Source organism: Pseudophryne corroboree, chromosome 1 (genome assembly GCF_028390025.1).
Source record: "Pseudophryne corroboree isolate aPseCor3 chromosome 1, aPseCor3.hap2, whole genome shotgun sequence".
NCBI lineage: Eukaryota > Metazoa > Chordata > Amphibia > Anura > Myobatrachidae > Pseudophryne > Pseudophryne corroboree.
Genome location: NC_086444.1, coordinates 564481166 through 564501874, shown reverse-complemented (window position 1 = coordinate 564501874; position 20709 = coordinate 564481166). Strand labels below are relative to the sequence as shown.

The window sequence follows — 20709 nt, the reverse complement described above, 5'->3', positions numbered from 1 at the left end:
GTAGCCTAAGAAGCCCAAGCTACCACCTACTTAGGTAGGTTTGCTTCTTCTCCCCTTAGTCCCTCGCTGCAGTGAGCCTGTTGCCAGCAGGTCTCACTGTAAAATAAAAAACCTAAACTATACTTTCTTTCTAGGAGCTCAGGAGAGCCCCTAGTGTGCATCCAGCTCGGCCGGGCACAGAAATCTAACTGAGGCTTGGAGGAGGGTCATAGGGGGAGGAGCCAGTGCACACCAGATAGACCTAAATCTTTCTTTAGATGTGCCCAGTCTCCTGCGGAGCCGTCTATTCCCCATGGTCCTTACGGAGTCCCCAGCATCCACTAGGACGTCAGAGAAAACAAATAAGAACTTCATTGAGCTGACAGGCTCTCGGCCAGGCTTTTTAATAAGTGGTCTGGTCTCTAATGGCCAGGCGGCCCCTCAGACTCAGATGATCGTGCATGTCACTATATCTGTGACGGTGAGTATAGGACAAGATGGGGGGGGGCAGGATGGGGACAGACAGACGCCATATCCCGATGTCACTGTGTGCCGCTTCCTGCTCAGCTAGTACAGTACACACAGTGCGCACACAGTACAATGCACTACACACTCTGCACAGTACACACGCACACGCAGCAGCCGGGCAGAGGCGGAGCCTGAGGACGACAATAACAAACACCCCGTGCTGATCATGTGCGTCGCCCGCACCACCCACGGGGAGGCGCTGGTCGGATTTAATTTTAATTGTCATCAGCAGCTGCAGAATCGGACAGATGACCGGGGGCAACAACAGCGTGTATAAGCCCTGAGGAGACCCACACCTTGCTGTTGCCGCCTTGCTCCCGGTGCTCCCCGTCGTCATCCCCTCAGTGCAGCAGAACCCGGGGAAGCTGCTGACTCTGGCTGATGGTACAAGCGGCGTTCTCCATCACAGGACCCAGCCATATACAGCCAGCAGAGCCGAGACCGCTGTGACCAGTGTCGGGGCCCCAGCAGCGCGATCAATCTATATAGCGCTGAGCTAGTGCCACCTGCTGCACGGCGCTGTGCTCTCCCCGGGCACCGGCTCCCCACACCCGCCGCAGCCCTTGCCCAGGAGCACAGCCGGCGTCTGCCTTCTCTCAGCCCTCTTCCGCTGCTTCTGCCCATCAGTACTCAGGAGTCCGCACTCTGCTGCCGCCGCCGCCGCCATGGCATCACTGAGGATATGGGACCAGCTGCAGGCGGGCAGCTCTGAGGTGGACTGGTGCGAGGACAACTACAAGATTGTCCCCTCTATAGCCGAGTTCTACAATACGGTCAGTATACGCCGCGCTGCAGCATCCTTGTCACTTCTTGCCGTGTGTTCTACAAGAAAAGTATTATTGTACTTATATACTTTTACATATCCCCATGTTTCTGAGACTATGGATGATATTAAGAAAAAACTATTATTTGGAAGGTATCCGGATGGTAGGTCTGATTCGGCAACAGGCAATGCCGACCACTATTTGTCGGCATTGACATGGTTGACACAGGAAATAGGTTGACACGTTAAGATGGTTGATATTAGACAGGTCAACACATGAAAATGTCGACATGGCTTTTATTTAAAAAAATAAAAACAGCGAGGCCGCTCATCATGCAAGGGGACACAGTACACTCATTGGGGTTCCTGCAGGGCAGTCTATTCGTATTGTCTCAGTGGGCTCTTGCCCAAGGGCTCCAGGAGTATAAGGGCCCGAGGCTGATAGCTGAGGGACCCCTCTTTCCAGGGGTACCAGATTTTTGTAAATCGGCGCCGTGGCCCCATCGAAGCCTGTTAATTGCTCTTCCCAACCGGATATCTCGGGTTCTGTCTGACTTAGTTTTTCTGAGGGTTTAAGAGACTCCCCTTTTGGTGGAGACTGGCAGCTTGTCTTTACTATATTCCCAGAACCAGAGATATCGGCCTTCAAGCATCTGGTCTCTGCTCCAGCTCCACACGCCTAATATGTTTTGGATTTTAGTTGGTGAATTGCTCTAGCTCCTGAACTCTGATCCCCCAAGTCCCCAGAACCTTCTGAAAGGTGGAACTCTCTAGTTTTTTTTTATCCTGTTCAAAGCTAAGAAATATATTTTCAGGACCTTGAGATATCTGGAGTCAAGCAAACTGCCCTCCCACCGGAAAATGATGAATATTAAGCCCACTCCACTATCCACCCCTTCTACGTATTAAACACCCCCTACCACCCTGAAAGTCATGTACCAGGGCTTTTTCATTCAGCCCAATGCCCCCTTCTACAGTTTAGCAATTTAGCAGAAATTACTGCTCCAGGTTCTAAATTTGAGCAGAGGATAGAACACCCCCTACCGCCTTTGGGACATCAAAGCTGCCGCTGATAGCACCCCTCACCCCTACCGCTGGAGGATGGGTAGGGTGCCCAGTGCATTGCTGTGCACAGGGGCCTACACTGCTGTTAAGACGGCCCTGGGTTCCTGGTCATGTTATGCAGAAAACAACACCAAAAAAGTATAAAAATGCAATGGCGATCATTTTCATGCATGGTCAACGTTAACCAATAGTGGTTGACCTATTGACTGTCAACCTAAAGCTAGGTACACATTATACAATTATCTGGCTGGTTGTAATGAAAATCTGGTAATGGATGAGCGCAAATGACAATCGGCCATTTGCTCCCAAACACTGGAAAACAAACAAAACCTGTTGTTCAGACAAATTTGGTTAAACGCAAGTTTAACCAACGTGTATGAAGAACTGTTTTTGTCCTGTTTGCAGTGTTTGGGAGCAAATGGTCGATTGTCATTTGCGCTCATCCATTACCAGATTTCCATTCCAACCAGCTAGATCTGCCAGATAATTGTATAGTGTGTACCTAGCTTAAGTCAGGTCAACCTGTTTATCCATAACCGATTTGGAATGTGTAACTATTTTACAGAACACAGCAGCACCTTAGCTGTACAGTGCTGAGTGGGAACTGATGTGCAGTTACAGTACTTGTCTGCAGACACTGCACTGATTGTGACCTAGCATAGTCTCATTCATTCACAGATGGTTCCAGGGCTACATTTTGTATGGAACATATGTTTAAGCTAAACGTTGGACATTATGCTGAAAGTACATTTATTTTGCTAACATTCTATTTTGTGGGATTGTATTGCTGAGTGATAATGCTATGAGAAACTTCCTATCCTTGCTCATCATTTTACAGCATGTGACACTGTTTTATAGACAGTAGACCATGTATTCAGTTATACCCCTTTCAGACTGCATTCTTGGGTCGTGCCTGGATTTTGTACACTGGTCCTTGCTGAGACCCCTTTCAGACTGGCAGCCTGACCTGGCTTATTGCCAGATTGGTGACGTTACCGCTGACACTACCTGACCTGGTGCTTGGAGATGAGAAGTGCCGGCTCTTCCTATGGTGTGAATGGGTCCCAGGTTGCATCAACATGGCTTACCCATTCACACTGCACTTTGAGTCGGGTTGAACCCTTCTGGCTACCTGGGTTAAAATGCTGGTTTGCGTGACCCAGGTAATTTCAACAGGGTGCTTTCGCAATGCACTATATCCTGGGTTGCTAGGCGTTCACGTGCAATAACCTGGACTATTTATGGCAGTGTGAAAGGGGTATTATCCAGCTAATCTAATATTCATGGCTGCATACAGTATCTAAAGCTGAAGAAAGCGTTCCAAGTGAAGGAATCCTTGAGATCAGTTGTCAGTTTACTTAGCAACCAGTCTCTGGGCTGCAGAATTCTGCAGTCACTGGGGACATTAACACTAGCAATATGATGGGCAGCTTGTCACAATCACTAATGTATTCAAATCCTTACTATTATATTTGAGATATTGGAAAGTTCCTTTTCCCTACAGTTCACTAGTATGTATATATAAAATAAAATTGCTGATTAAAATCACGTTGACATGTTGTGCGGTTGTCGGGCCAAATATGTGTGTACCCATGATTTGTGCGTTCTCATGGTTATTAGCGATGTCTTTTTGGTTCGCCCTGTTGCAGGATCAACCAGAAGACCTCAATACTCATGCTTTACTGCCGAATACAGCATGGTATACTCCTTCGCAGCATAGACCCGATGCTCGGGGGATACCCCCAAATGTATGATGCAGTGACTGCAACATATGGTCACTCGATTTCCAACAGCAGCCACTGCCCCCATAAGTGTCTGTGCGGGATGTGATGCTTTCAGATTTATTTAGCTTGACCCCCACAGCTAACACCATCTAAAGACGTTGTGCTTCTACTACCTATGACAGTGGTTCCCAAACCTTTTTGAATTGCTGCACCCTAGAATATCAGAATTGTTTTTATAGCACCGCTAGGCCGAATGTTTCTTACAGTCGGTAATGTGGTGAGGGACAGGATTCACTTTAGTTTGTCCACATATTTTATGATTGGAAGCCACAAGCACTGGTTCTGAATATTACATTGACCATAAATAATTTGAATTGATCCTGGACCACCAATATCTGCAAGTGCCACGGCACCCAGTTTGGGAACCACTGGCCTATGGACTACAATTCACGAATCAGAGAGGTGGTTCCTGTGGAACCCTCCATAACAATTTCTGCCATACATGTGTTGTCAGTGGACTGTGCATGCACAGGAGTGACCACATTGCAGGGCAGGCTCCTTTCTGAGCCCTTGTGTCTGTTCATTCATACATTCCATCAGTATAATCTCTTGTTGCAGTGTGATTTTTGAGCCCTAATTACGTACCCAGATCGCACTACAAATGAGAATTGATAAATTGGACCCGAATACCCCTTTCACATCGCAAAAGTAACCCGTTTTCTCATACGTCCTAGAGGATCCGCAGGAGACATGGGCACTTTAAGACTTTAAAAGGGGCGTGAACTGGCTCCTCCCTCTATGCCCCTCCTCCAGACTCCAGTTAGATGCTGTGCCCAGTGAGACTGGATGCACACTGAGGAGCTCTCCAGAGTTTCTCAGAAAAATACTTTTTGTTAGGTTTATTATTTTCAGGGAGACCTGCTGGCAACAGGCTCCCTGCATCGTGGGACTGAGGGGAGAGAAGCAGACTTACTTCTGTGAGTTCAAAGGCTCTGCTTCTTAGGCTACTGGACACCATTAGCTCCAGAGGGTTCAATTACTTGGTACGCCTAGCTGCTCGTTCCCGGAGCCACGCCGTCCCCCCCCCTTCTTGCAGAGCCAGAAAAAAGAAGCCTGGTGAGTAAAAGAAGAAACGAGACTTCAGTGACGGCAGAAGACTTCAGGTCTTGAGGTACCGTGCAGCGGTCGCACTGCGCGCCATGCTCCCAAACACACAGCGGCACTGACAGGTCGCAGGGGGGGGGGGGCGCCCTGGGCAGCATGTGGACCTGAAAGTAACTGGCAAAAGTTATATGAAAAGTGCCTAAACACTCAATATAGACCCCCACCAGTATAAAAATGTTAAAATGAGCGGGACTGAAGCGCGCTGGTGAGGGGACGTGGCTTAGCCCTGACAGCTCTGACCAGCGCCATTTTCTCTTCACAGAAGCTGCAGAGACGCTGGCCCTGACCTCCACACTGCTGTACAAGTAACGGGGTGCAAAACGGTGGGGGGGCACAGTAGATTTGGTGCTATTATCCTTGTTATAAAAGCGCTAATAGGTCTGAGGCATTGTATATAAAGTTTCAGTACGGGGATAGGCACTGGGCTGTGAGCTGGCAAACTCCCTCTGGGTCTCTCTAACAGGCTTTGCTGTGGGTCTGTCCCCTATAGCCCAGTGTGATTGTGGGTGTCGACATGTCTGAGGCTGAGTGCTCTTCCCAGGAGGAAGCCGGAGTGGGGACAGAAAAAGCGGTGGGAGTGACCGTGTCGGCACCGCCGACTGCTGAATGGGTAAATATGTTGAGTGTTTTGAATGTTAATGTGGCTCGGTTGACTAAGAGGTTAGATAAATCTGAGTCTAAGAACCAGACATGGAGGAAATCCATGGAGGATGCATTGTCACAAGCTCAGACCCCTTCGCGGTCACAGAAACGTGCATTTACCCAGATAGCAGATACAGATACCGACACGGACTCTGATTCCAGTGTCGACTATAGTGATGCCAGATTGAAACTGGCTAAGAGCATTCAGTACATGATTGTGGCAATAAGACGTATTACATATCACTGAGGACCCTGCTGTTCCTGATACAAGGGTCTGTATGTTTAAAGGAAAGAAACCTGAGGTAACGTTTCCTCCCTCTCATGAACTGAATGCTCTTCTTGAAAAGGCTTGGGAAAATCCTGAAAAGAAGGTACATGTTCCCAAAAGAATTCCAGTGGCATATCCGTTCTGGCTCCATGACTAAGCTACGGGCGAAATGCGCATTGGAGTAAAGCGCTGGTAGCCCTGCAGACGCTCCTGCTAACACTGTGAAATAAATGATGGATGTTACACTAATTCATAGCTAATAGATTGTCATATATAATGGATAAACTCTAATTATATAACAGCGTCCCCACTATGATGTGTGCTCTCAATTCCTGACCTCCTATATTTGGTAAAGTATTTAGGGCACGTGTAGCGCTATTTAGGTTATAATTTGTATACATTCTAGTGTACAACTTTGCTAACAGTGATTTCAGTATATTGTCTTTGGTCACACAAACAGGGATATCATTGCGTAGATACATTCCCTGCACAGTGCACTAATTAACAGCTTGTGGACACATGATTTATGCTGGTATTCAACGGTAATTTCAGTACATTGTCTTGGGTCACACAAACAGGGATATAAGTGTGTATATACATTCCCTGCATAGCGTACTGATTAACAGTTTATGGACACATGATTCAGGCCGGTATTCACACGACTGTTATGTAGCTGTACACTTTTTGTACAGCGCACGAACTAACAGCTTATGGACACACGATTTGTGTTAGTATCCATATTAATGTTGAATTAGGACGTGACATCTGAGTCCTTACTTACTATATGATAATTATATTCGAACACCATAACTGTCAATAGCGCTAATAAGGAGGTTATACACCTACTAAAGCAGTGACTGGGAATCTAGTTAATCCAGGATACCTACCAGATAGGGAATTCATTACTACACCCTTGAAGTGTGTCCAATATGAGACTTTACATGTCATGAATACACAGAAGAACATGTAACTTGTTACAATTTCATAATATTGCTACAATGTCTTGTTTGGTTACTCAATTATTTCAGCTGCTAGTGGTACTTAGAGGCAGGTTACATACTCACCAAGGCAATTACGGGGAATAAATTTAACCCTATATGCTTACAAGATAAGTAACAATCACTACTAAAGTTATGCACCATGTCCAACAGTAGACTCTGTATATTATTGGCGTATTGAAGAATGTATTTTCTCTGACGTCCTACTGGATGCTGGGGACTCCGTCAGGACCATGGGGAACAGCGGCTCCGCAGGAGACAGGGCACAAAATGTAAAAGTTTGACCACTAGGTGGTGTGCACTGGCTCCTCCCCCCATGACCCTCCTCCAAGCCCCAGTTAGGTTTTTGTGCCCGTCCGAGCATGGTGCAATCTAGGTGGCTCTCCTAAAGAGCTGCTTAGAGTAAAAGTTTTGATAGTTTTATTATTTTCAGTGAGTCCTGCTGGCAACAGGCTCACTGCAATGAGGGACCTAGGGGAGAAGAAGTGAACTCACCTGCGTGCAGGATGGATTTGCTTCTTAGGCTACTGGACACTAGCTCCAGAGGGACGATCACAGGTACAGCCTGGATGGGTCACCGGAGCCGCGCCGCCGACCCCCTTGCAGATGCCGAAGTAAGAAGAGGTCCAGAAACCGGCGGCTGAAGGCTTTTCAGTCTTCATGAGGTAGCGCACAGCACTGCAGCTGTGCGCCATTGCGCTCAGGCACACTTCACACCGGCGGTCACTGAGGGTGCAGGGCGCTGGGGGGGGCGCCCTGGGCAGCAATGTTAATACCTTTCTGGCTAAAAAGAATACATCACATATAGTCCATGAGGCTATATGGATGTATTTCACCCCTGCCAGGTCTCAGAAAAACCGGGAGAAGAGCCCGCCGGAATAGGGGGCGGGGCCTATCTCCTCAGCACACAGCGCCATTTTCCTACACAGCTCCGCTGCTAGGAAGGCTCCCAGGCTCTCCCCTGCACTGCACTACAGAAACAGGGTAAAAAACAGAGAGGGGGGGCATTTTTTGGCGATATTATATATATTTAAGCAGCTATAAGGAAACAACACTTATATAAGGTTGTTCCTATATAATTATAGCGCTTTGGTGTGTGCTGGCAAACTCTCCCTCTGTCTCCCCAAAGGGCTAGTGGGGTCCTGTCTTCTATCAGAGCATTCCCTGTGTGTCTGCTGTGTGTCGGTACGTGTGTGTCGACATGTATGAGGACGATGTTGGTGTGGAGGCGGAGCAATTGCCGGTAATGGTGATGTCACCCCCTAGGGAGTCGACACCGGAATGGATGGCTTTGTTTATGGAATTACGTGATAATGTCAGCACGCTGCAAAAGTCGGTTGACGACATGAGACGACCGGCAAACCAGTTAGTACCTGTACAGGCGTCTCAAACACCGTCAGGGGCTGTAAAACGCCTTTTGCCTCAGTCGGTCGACACAGACCCAGACACGGACACCGAATCTAGTGTCGACGGTGAAGAAACGAACGTATTTTCCAGTAGGGCCACACGTTATATGATCACGGCAATGAAGGAGGCTTTGCATATCTCTGATACTGCAAGTACCACAAAAAGGGGTATTATGTGGGGTCTGAAAAAACTACCTGTAGTTTTTCCTGAATCAGAGGAATTGAATGACGTGTGTGATGAAGCGTGGGTTACCCCTGATAAAAAACTGCTAATTTCAAAGAAGTTATTGGCGTTATACCCTTTCCCGCCAGAGGTTAGGGCGCGCTGGGAAACACCCCCTAGGGTGGACAAGGCGCTCACACGTTTATCCAAACAAGTGGCGTTACCGTCTCCTGATACGGCCGCCCTCAAGGATCCAGCTGATAGGAGGCTGGAAAATGCTCTAAAAAGTATATACACACATACTGGTGTTATACTGCGACCAACAATCGCCTCAGCCTGGATGTGCAGTGCTAGGGTGGCTTGGTCGGATTCCCTGACTGAAAATATTGATACCCTGGATAGGGACAGTATTTTATTGACTATAGAGCAATTAAAGGATGCATTCCTTTATATGCGAGATGCACAGAGGGATATCTGCACTCTGGCATCAAGAGTAAGTGCGATGTCCATATCTGCCAGAAGAAGTCTATGGACACGACAGTGGTCAGGCGATGCGGATTCCAAACGGCATATGGAAGTATTGCCGTATAAAGGGGAGGAATTATTTGGGGTCGGTCTATCGGATTTGGTAGCCACGGCAACAGCTGGGAAGTCCACCTTTTTACCTCAAGTCCCCTCCCAGCAGAAAAAGACGCAGTCTTTTCAGCCGCAGTCCTTTCGTTCCTATAAGAACAAGCGAGCAAAAGGACATTCATATTTGCCCCGAGGCAAAGGAAAGGGTAAGAGACTGCAGCAAGCAGCCCCTTCCCAGGAGCAGAAGTCCTCCCCGGCTTCTGCAAAGGCCTCAGCATGACGCTGGGACCTTACAAGCGGACTCAGGGGCGGTGGGGGGTCGCCTCAAGAATTTCAGCGCACAGTGGGCTCACTCGCAGGTGGACCCCTGGATCCTGCAGGTAGTATCTCAGGGTTACAGGTTGGAATTCGAGAAGTCTCCCCCTCGCCGGTTCCTAAAATCTGCTTTGCCAACGTCTCCCTCAGACAGGGCGACGGTATTGGAAGCCATTCACAAGCTGTATTCTCAGCAGGTGATAATCAAGGTACCCCTTCTACAACAGGGAAAGGGGTATTACTCCACGCTATTTGTGGTACCGAAGCCGGACGGCTCGGTAAGACCTATTCTAAATCTGAAATCTCTGAACCTGTACATACAAAAATTCAAGTTCAAGATGGAGTCACTCAGAGCAGTGATAGCGAATCTGGAAGAAGGGGATTTTATGGTGTCCTTGGACATCAAGGATGCTTACCTTCATGTCCCAATTTGCCCTTCACACCAAGGGTACCTCAGGTTCGTGGTACAAAACTGTCATCAGTTTCAGACGCTGCCGTTTGGATTGTCCACGGCACCCAGGGTCTTTACCAAGGTAATGGCCGAAATGATGATCCTTCTTCGAAGAGAAGGCTTATTGATTATCCCTTACTTGGACGATCTCCTGATAAGGGCAAGATCCAGAGAACAGCTGGAGGTCGGAGTAGCACTAACTCAAGTAGTGCTCCAACAGCACGGGTGGATTCTGAATTTTCCAAAATCCCGACGACACGTCTGCTGTTCCTAGGGATGATTCTGGACACTGTTCAGAAAAAGGTATTTCTTCCGGAGGAGAAAGCCAGGGAGTTATCCGAACTCGTCAGGAACCTCCTAAAACCAGGGACAGTGTCTGTGCATCAATGCACAAGAGTCCTGGGAAAAATGGTGGCTTCTTACGAAGCGATTCCATTCGGCAGATTCCATGCACGAATTTTTCAGTGGGATCTGCTAGACAAATGGTCCGGATCGCATCTGCAGATGCATCAGCGGATAAAATTGTCGACAAGGACAAGGGTCTCTCTGCTATGGTGGTTGCAGAGTGCTCATCTGTTAGAGGGCCGCAGATTCGGCATACAGAACTGGGTCCTAGTGACCACGGATGCCAGCCTGAGAGGCTGGGGAGCGGTCACACAAGGAAGAAACTTCCAGGGCGTGTGGTCAAGCCTGGAAACGTCTCTTCACATAAATATACTGGAACTAAGAGCAATCTACAATGCTCTAAGCCTGGCAAAACCTCTGCTTCAGGGTCAGCCGGTGTTGATCCAGTCGGACAACATCACGGCAGTCGCCCACGTAAACAGACAGGGCGGCACAAGAAGCAGGAGGGCAATGGCAGAAGCTGCAAGGATTCTTCGCTGGGCGGAAAATCATGTGATAGCACTGTCAGCAGTGTTCATCCCGGGAGTGGACAACTGGGAAGCAGACTTCCTCAGCAGACACGATCTTCACCCGGGAGAGTGGGGACTTCATCCAGAAGTCTTCCACATGATTGTAGTCCATTGGGAAAGACCAATGGTGGACATGATGGCGTCCCGCCTCAACAAAAAACTGGACAGGTATTGCGCCAGGTCAAGAGACCCTCAGGCAATAGCTGTGGACGCTCTGGTAACACCATGGGTGTACCAGTCAGTGTATGTGTTCCCTCCTCTGCCTCTCATACCCAAGGTACTGAGAATTATACGGCAAAGGGGAGTAAGAACGATACTAGTGGCTCCGGACTGGCCAAGAAGGACTTGGTACCCGGAACTTCAGGAGATGCTCACGGAAGATCCGTGGCCTCTACCTCTAAGAAGGGATCTGCTTCAGCAGGGACCGTGTCTATTCCAAGACTTACCGCGGCTGCGTTTGACGGCATGGCGGTTGAACGCCGGATCCTAAGGGAAAAAGGCATTCCGGAAGAAGTCATCCCTACCCTGGTCAAAGCCAGGAAGGAGATGACTGCACAACATTATCACCGCATTTGGAGAAAATATGTTGCATGGTGTGAGGCCAGGAAGGCCCCGACAGAGGAATTTCAACTGGGTCGATTCCTACATTTCCTGCAAACAGGATTATCTATGGGCCTCAAATTAGGGTCCATTAAGGTTCAAATTTCGGCCTGTCGATTTTCTTCCAGAAAGAATTGGCTTCAGTTCCTGAAGTCCAGACTTTTGTAAAAGGAGTACTACATATACAGCCCCCGGTTGTGCCCCCAGTGGCACCGTGGGATCTCAATGTAGTTTTGGATTTTCTCAAATCCCATTGGTTTGAGCCACTCAAATCGGTAGATTTGAAATATCTTACATGGAAAGTAACCATGCTACTGGCCCTGGCTTCAGCCAGGAGAGTGTCGGAATTGGCGGCTTTATCGTATAAAAGCCCATATCTGATTTTCCATTCGGACAGGGCAGAATTGAGGACGCGTCCTCATTTTCTGCCTAAGGTGGTATCAGCGTTTCACCTGAACCAGCCTATTGTGGTGCCTGCGGCTACTAGCGATTTGGAGGATTCCAAGTTGCTGGACGTTGTCAGAGCATTGAAAATATATATTTCAAGGACGGCTGGAGTCAGAAAATCTGACTCGCTGTTTATACTGTATGCACCCAACAAGCTGGGTGCTCCTGCTTCTAAGCAGACGATTGCTCGTTGGATTTGTAGCACAATTCAACTGGCACATTCTGTGGCAGGCCTGCCACAGCCTAAATCTGTCAATGCCCACTCCACAAGGAAGGTGGGCTCATCTTGGGCGGCTGCCCGAGGGGTCTCGGCATTACAACTCTGCCGAGCAGCTACGTGGTCAGGGGAGAACACGTTTGTAAAATTCTACAAATTTGATACCCTGGCTAAGGAGGACCTGGAGTTCTCTCATTCGGTGCTGCAGAGTCATCCGCACTCTCCCGCCCGTTTGGGAGCTTTGGTATAATCCCCATGGTCCTGACGGAGTCCCCAGCATCCACTAGGACGTCAGAGAAAATAAGAATTTACTCACCGGTAATTCTATTTCTCGTAGTCCGTAGTGGATGCTGGGCGCCCATCCCAAGTGCGGATTGTCTGCAATACTTGTACATAGTTATTGTTACAAAAAAAATCGGGTTTATTGTTGTGAGCCATCTTTTCAGAGGCTCCTACGTTATCATACTGTTAACTGGGTTCAGATCACAAGTTGTACGGTGTGGCTGGTATGAGTCTTACCCGGGATTCAAAATCCTTCCTTATTGTGTACGCTCGTCCGGGCACAGTATCCTAACTGGGGCTTGGAGGAGGGTCATGGGGGGAGGAGCCAGTGCACACCACCTAGTGGTTAAACTTTTAAATTTTGTGCCCTGTCTCCTGCGGAGCCGCTGTTCCCCATGGTCCTGACTGAGTCCCCAGCATCCACTACGGACTACGAGAAATAGAATTACCGGTGAGTAAATTCTTATTATTAGCCATATTATTGCAATACCGTTAGTACCTCATTTTATTACTCACAATAGAGTGGGATTGAACATAATTTAATGCATCCCTCCAGCCGCTTATGAGTATAGGTGGGAAGGAAACTACTGAACATAGGGGGTAATTCCAAGTTGATCGCAGCAGGAAATTTTTTAGCAATTGGGCAAAACCATTTGCACTACAGGGGGGGCAGATATAACATGTGCAGAGAGAGTTAGATTTGGGTGTGGTGTGTTCAATCTGCAATCTAATTTGCAGTGTAACAATAAAGCAGCCAGTATTTACCCTGCACAGAAATAAAATAACCCACCCAAATCTAACTCTCTCTGCACATGTTATATCTGCCTCCCCTGCAGTGCACATGGTTTTGCCCAATTGCTAACTTTCTTGCTGTTGCGATCAACTTGGAATTACCCTCATAGTGGACAGTTAGAACACTATTAAGATAAGATTACATACTGTCCAATCTATTCGTTCAGTGATGAGAGCAGGTTCCACATTTAAGACCAATGATAGATCACCTTATATCTACATAATTTAGTACCGATAGAACACGTGATCAGTGAACGGTCACCTTGAGGGGACCATATGATAATAGAATTGGTGACTGAGAGACATTATAAGACCATTTTCCAATCACAGCAGATAGATTGATATTTAGATCTACTACTGATTGATAGCAGGAGTCACTACAGACATCCCAGCGCTAGATTTTAATATTTCATTTGTCATCTTTCTCTCTTTTAATATTTCGCTTTTTATTTGTTAGGTGGGGTTTTTTACATTCATTCACAACTATTAAAAGTTAAGTTTTAATGATTATTGTCTAGTTCATAGACTTGCATTTTGCGACCTAGTGCACCATAATACTAACTTTCTTTTTTCTCTTTGATACAATACACGCTTCCTAGGTAGTTGGTAGCACACCTCCCTTTTCCTAGATATACTCTCATCTTGAGATTATTATATTTATGGGGGTTTGAGTCGCATGGTACCTGTGCGGAAACACTTGTTTTTTTTGTGCATATCCGTTCCCCTCTGGGGACAGGGAAAAGTGTGAGTCAACCCCCACGGTGGACAAAGCTCTGTCGTGTCTGTCCAAGAAGGTGGCGCTTCCGTCTCCTGACACGGCAGCCCTAAAGGATCCTGCGGATCGTAAGCAGGAAAATACACTAAAATCCATTTATGTCACTACAGGTTCGCTACTCAGGCCTGCCGTTGCTTCGGCATGGGTGAGTAGCGCTATTGAAAAGTGGGCAGATAACTTGTCATCTGAGATAGATACCCTGGACAGGGATAGCGTGCTTTTGACTCTGGGTCATATCAGGAACGCTGCAGCATATTTAAAAGTAGCTGCAGGGGATATTGGCCTTTTAGGATCAAGGGCCAATGCCATGGCAGTCTCGGCCAGGAGGGCATTGTGGATTCATCAATGGAATGCTGATGCTGACTCGAAGAAGGCTATGGAGTCTCTGCCGTTTAACGGTAGTGTCTTGTTTGGTGACGGCCTCACTGACCTGGTATCTACGGCTACCGCGGGTAAGTCGTCATTTTTACCTTTTGTTCCTGCGCAACAAAAGAAAACGCCCCACTATCAGATGCAGTCCTTTCGGGCCAATAAATACAAAGGACGAGGATCCTCCTTCCTTGCTGCAAGAGGAAGGGGAAAAAGGTCACAGGCTGTGGCAAGTTCCCAAGAACAGAAGTCCTCTCCGGCTTCTACCAAATCCACCGCATGACGCTGGGGCTCCTCTGCGGGAGTCCGCACCAGTGGGGGCGCGTCTCAAACTCTTCAGTCAGGTCTGGCTTCTCTCGGACCTGGATCCTTGGATATTAGAAATAGTAGACCAAGGGTACAAATTAGAGTTTCAAGACGTGCCCCCTCACCGTTTTTTCAAATCGGCCTTGCCAGCTTCTCTTCCAGAAAGGGAGGTTGTATGCGCTGCGATACTAAAGCTGTGTCAAAATCAAGTCATTTTCACGGTACCCCCATCACAACAGGGGGAGGATTTTTATTCGAGTCTGTTCGTGGTACCGAAGCCGGATGGCTCGGTCAGACCGATTCTGAACCTAAAATCCCTCAATTTCTTTCTAAAGAAAATTCTAATTCAAGATGGAATCTCTCCGAGCAGTGATCTCCAGTCTGGAGGAGGGGGATTTTATGGTGTCGGTCGACATAAAGGATGCCTACTTAGACGTCCCCATATATCCTCCGCATCAGGCTTACCTGAGGTTTGCTGTTCAGGATTGTCATTACCAATTTCAGACGTTGCCGTTTGGTTTTTCTATGGCTCCGAAGATTTTCACCAAGGTTATGGCGGAAATTATGGTTCTCCTGCGCAAGCAGGGAGTCGCAATTATCTCATACTTGGATGATCTCCTCATAAAGGCGAGATCCAAGGCACAATTGCTAAAAAACGTTGCACTCTCTCTGATGATTCTGCAACAACATGGTTGGCTCCTAAACTTGCCAAAATCACAATTGGTTCCGACGACACGGCTGTCGTTCCTGGGTATGATTCTGGATACAGAATTACAGAGAATTTTTCTTCCAGTGGAAAAGGCTCTGGAAATACAGAACATGGTAAAACAGATTCTGAAACAAACAGCGGTCTTCATTCCAGGAGTGGACAACTGGGAAGCAGACTTCCTCAGCAGACACGATCTCCATCCAGGAGAGTGGGGTCTTCATCAAGAGGTCTTTGCAGAAGTGACAAGTCGTTGGGGAATTCCTCAAATAGACATGATGGCGTCCCGCCTCAACAAGAAACTTCAGAGATATTGTTCCAGGTCAAGGGACCCGCAAGCTATAGCGGTGGACGCCCTAGTGACACCGTGGGTGTTTCCGTCGGTATATGTGTTCCCTCCACTTCCACTCATTCCAAAGGTGATAAGAAGAACAAGGGTTCAGGCGATACTCATTGTTCCGGATTGGCCAAGGAGGGCCTGGTATCCAGATCTTCAGGAATTGCTCATAGAAGATCCCTGGCCTCTTCCTCTTTGGGTGGACCTGTTAGAACAAGGACCGTGCGTGTATCAAGACTTACCGCGGCTGCGTTTGACGGCATGGCGGTTGAACGCCAAATCCTAGACCGGAAGGGTATTCCCTGTGAAGTCATTCCCACACTTCTTCAAGCTAGAAAAGAAGTAACGGCAAAGCATTACCACCGTATTTGGAGGAAATAAGTGTCTTGGTGTGAATCCAAGCAGGCTCCTACGGAGGAATTTCAGCTGAGGCGTTTGCTCCATTTTTTGCAAGCAGTTGTGGATGCGGGCCTAAAGTTGGGCTCAATTAAAGTACAAATTTCGGCTTTATCAATTTTCTTTCATAAAGAATTGGCCTCCCTTCCAGAAGTTCAGACCTTCGTGAAAGGCGTACTACACATCCAACCTCCCGTTACCTCCGGTGGCACCATGGGATCTGAATGTGGTGTTGCAGTTCCTGCAGTCTCATTGGCTTGAACCTTTGCGTAAGGTTGAGTTAAAATTCCTTACTTGGAAAGTAGTCATGTTGTTGGCCTTGGCATCCGCAATGCGGGTATCGGAGTTGGCGGCTTTGTCTCACATAAGCCCCTATTTAATCTTCCATGCTGATAGAGCGGAGTTGAAAACTCGTCGGCAATTACTGCCAAAAGTGGTTTCATCGTTTCACATAAACCAGCCTATTGTGGTGCCGGTGGCTACTGACGCCTTGGCGGAATCTAAGTCTCTCGATGTGGTCAGAGCTTTGAAAATCTATGTCGCCAGAACGGCGCAGATTAGGAAAACAGAGGCTCTGTTTGTCCTGTGGGCTCCCAACAAGATTGGGGCTCCTGCTTCCAAGCAGACTATTGCGCGCTGGATCTGTAATACGATTCAGCAGGCTCATTCTACGGCAGGATTGCCGTTACTGAAATCCGTGAAGGCCCATTTTACCAGAAAGGTGGGCTCATCCTGGGCGGCTGCCCGAGGGGTCTCTGCATTACAGCTTTGCCGTGCTGCTACTTGGTCGGGATCAAACACTTTTGCGAAGTTTTACAAGTTTGATACCTTGGCTGAGGAGGACCTCTTGTTTGGTCATCAGTGCTGCAGAGTCATCCGCACTCTCCCGCCCATTCTAGAGCTTTAGTATAAACCCCATGGTTCTTGACGCATCCTCTAGGACGTATGAGAAAATAGGATTCTAATACCTACCGGTAAATCCTTTTCTCTTAGTCCGTAGAGGATGCTAGGCGCCCGTCCCAGTGCGGGCTGTATCTGCAGTTTTTTGGTTATGGTTACACACATGTTGAGTTCAGTCAGTCCGTGGCTGATATTAGTCATGCCGTTGCATGCGTTGTTGTTGAATGCCATGTTGTACGGCGTGTTTGAGTTGTGAGCTGGTATGTATTTCACCTTAGTTTAAAAAATTAAATAAATCCTTTTCCTCGAAATGTCCGTCTCCCTGGGCACAGTTCCTATAACTGGAGTCTGGAGGAGGGACATAGAGGGAGGAGCCAGTTCACACCCCTTTTAAAGTCTTAAAGTGCCCATGTCTCCTGCGGATCCAGTCTATACCTCATGGTTCTTGAAGCATCCCCAGCATCCTCTACGGACTAAGAGAAAAGGATTTACAGTAGGTATTAAAATCCTATTATTGACGCGGCATATTGCCGGGTCGAAACCGGTCAGTGTGGGATGCGAAAGGGGCCTTGGAGAATTCCCGGGTTGCCTGACACGGTAATTCAACCCGGATAATAAGAAGGGTTATTTCTGTGTTGAATACTGGCTCAGTGGCAGTGTTAACGGGTTCCCAGGTTGATGCGACCAGGGCCCATTTACTACATAGGGAGAGGCGGCGCGGAGGTGAGCTCATCTCCCAGTGCCGCCACCACCCCGGCTGCTGGCTCCGGCATATTGCCGGGTTGGGAAGCCAGCGCAGAGGTTCCAATGCCCGATCCCACCCGGTAAGGACCCATTTCCAATTCCTGGGTGGGATCCGGCATTGGAGATGTGAAAGGGGTATTAGGGTGATGTCGCACTAGTGCTAGTATTTTAGCTAACATTCAGAATAGTTCCATGCTGACAGTGAAAGGAATGCAGAATAGTCAGCTCTGTCATAGAGGTGCACGTATGATCAGACTTTACTGAATGTATGAGGCATGGAATGAGTGTACCGCATGCACTTCACTGTGTCGGCACAGAGCAACAAACTGAGACCAGCATCTTTTTACCTGACAAAACAGGTGTTCAAAGTGCCAAGGCAATTCCGGGCTTCAACATGGTGAAGGTGTTATACATAATGAACGATACATTCATGTTTCTGTTCCAAGACTAGCAGACCGGGATACAACTAGACATTTTAATCCGCAAATCATGCATGGGCCCCCACTTTAGAGTTGAAAAAATGGAGCATTGATAAATGCATCTCCCCCCCCCCCCCCCCCCCCCCCCCCCCCCCCCCCAATACTAATTTAGGTACACTTTTGATAGCAGATATTGGGGCAGATGTATTAACCTGGAGAAGGCATAAGGAAGTGATAAACCAGTGATAAAGGCACCAGCCATTCAGCTCCTAACTTGTTTAATTTACATATTGGAGCTGATTTGGCTGGTGCCTTTATTACCTTGTACTTATCACTGGTTTATCACGTGCTTATACCTTCTCCAGGTTAATACATCTGCCCCATTGTTCTAGTTTGAAAACAAACCTTATTATATTGATTTTGAAGAATTCCAGGTTTCTACTGTAATGACAAGGTACATTTCTGAAACCAACACACACATAGCAAAAGTTGTTACAAAGTGCAGGGGTAAACTATGAAATAGTAAGAAAAATGGTAAGGCGGATTCCCCGGCACTAACTTTTAGTTGCACAAAATGTATAGTTACCCTGATTCTAAGCTAGGAATGAAATGCATGTTTTACAGTAGGCTACTATCAACGGGCGTGGTTCATTAGGTCGACATGAGTTAGGTCAACATACTTTGGGTCGATCACATTTGGTCAACATGATCACTAGGTCGACATGGAAAAAGGTTTACATGCTTTTCATTTATTTATTTTTTACTTTTTTGGGTATTTACTTCGAAAAGTGATGGGGAGCCCCAATTAGTGCACAGTGTCCCCTCGCATGGCGAGCAAAATTTGGGCACGATGCCTCGCTCTGCTACCGCTGTGCTCGGCACAGGTTACCGTTCCTAATTGTAGTCCACGTGGATCGTTAAGTATGAAAAAGGTCAAAAAATGAGAAAAATTGTGAAACTCATGCTGACCTAGTGATCATGTCGACCTAATGTATATTGACCAAACGTGGTTGACCTAATGACCGCCATCCACTATCAACTACACTGAATGTGCTTCTGCTAACAGAACTGTAAATAAAGTAAGAACATTGGGTCACATACTAAATTGAGAACAAGTCTTGTACTTGTGTGACAACCCTTGTAAGTATTTACACTGTGCAACTAGTCACTTTTATGATTCAGTTAAATACATCTGTCAGAGTGAAAACATTTGTAAAGTGAGTTATTTAATCCATAAATAGGGTGCAGTGACGTGCCTTGCCTTTATGTGATGCTTTTGAGGTGAGTTTGTATAATATTCCAAAATACGTTGTGCCATTCAGCAAATAGTAAATGTGCTATGATGCTCATGTAAATTTTGTGCCTTTTACATTTCAAATACATGTCATTGCCAAGATACTCCGATGTCAGTCCTAGTTTTGGGTCGCCCCACGCCCACAAATCTTTTGTTAACTTCTAGTACATAGAGGTTTATGTGCTAGCGTATAACCTCAAATATATTTTTTTAAATTGCTAACAATCTGTAATCCACTCAGTTTATTACTTGATCCAGTCTGTAGTCCACAATCAAATCCTTTGGTTTTCTGTCTTACATGCCTCCTTTTTAAATTTGTTTTATGATATTGTACAAATGAAAAAAAAAAAAATGTTTTTTGAATTTTGCAGTTATTCAGAGACATTTTCTAAAACTTGGAGAGAGATAAAGTGGATGGAGATAAAGTACCAGCCATTCAGCTCCTAATTACCATGTTGCAGGTTGTGTTTGAAAAAATGGCAGGAGCTGGTTGGCTGGTACTTTTATCTCCACCCTTTTTCTCTCTCCAAGGCAAAAGCCTCATACACACTAGCCGAGCCCCCGCCGATATTGGCCCAAGCTGTGCTGTCGTTAATGAGGAGCTCCCTCGTCTGTACATGTTCAGACGAGGGTGGGGGGCGTTAACGATGCACGGGAGCGCGCATCATTAACGATAAGTGTAGATACTAGGCCCTTTCTGAGCGATATTGTTCACAATATCACCTAGTGTGTATAGGACTTTAGCTCATAGACCACTTTAGCATAGCATATGGTACACTGTGAGATCAAATGTCCGACCGTCCAATCTTCACTATTTGGTCGTTGCCATAAAATTTGCAGTTATTGGCCCGATCTGCCAATAACTTGCCGTTCATTGTTTAATGTATGCCCAGATTTAAGGGGAGGTATTTCAAACCTAAAGACAAGTGGAGACATTATGCATAGCAACCAATCATATTCTTCCTATCATTTTATAAAAAATAGAAGATAAATGATAACTAGAAGCTGATTAGTTGCTGTGGGCAATTTTTCCACTGGTCAGTTTAGATTTTGATATGCACATAGAAGAAGCATTGATATCAGAGCAGGAAAACCTTAGCAGCAGATGTGAATAATGGCTCCGCAAGAGAAGATGACCAGAGAACCGCTCATCCTACACTAGAGCCTGTCTC

General features: G+C 47.0%; 1 protein-coding gene across 1 annotated transcript in view; it reads left to right on the top strand.

Moving 5' to 3' along the window:
• The first annotated feature begins 661 nt into the window (after positions 1 to 661).
• Positions 662 to 20709, top strand: part of ACER2 (alkaline ceramidase 2) — a 76507-nt gene continuing 56459 nt past the window's right edge. The window contains exon 1 of the mRNA XM_063914171.1: positions 662 to 1280. Coding sequence (XP_063770241.1) covers positions 1173 to 1280 — 108 coding nt within the window. The 5' untranslated portion in view covers positions 662 to 1172. The remainder of the gene's footprint in view (positions 1281 to 20709) is intronic.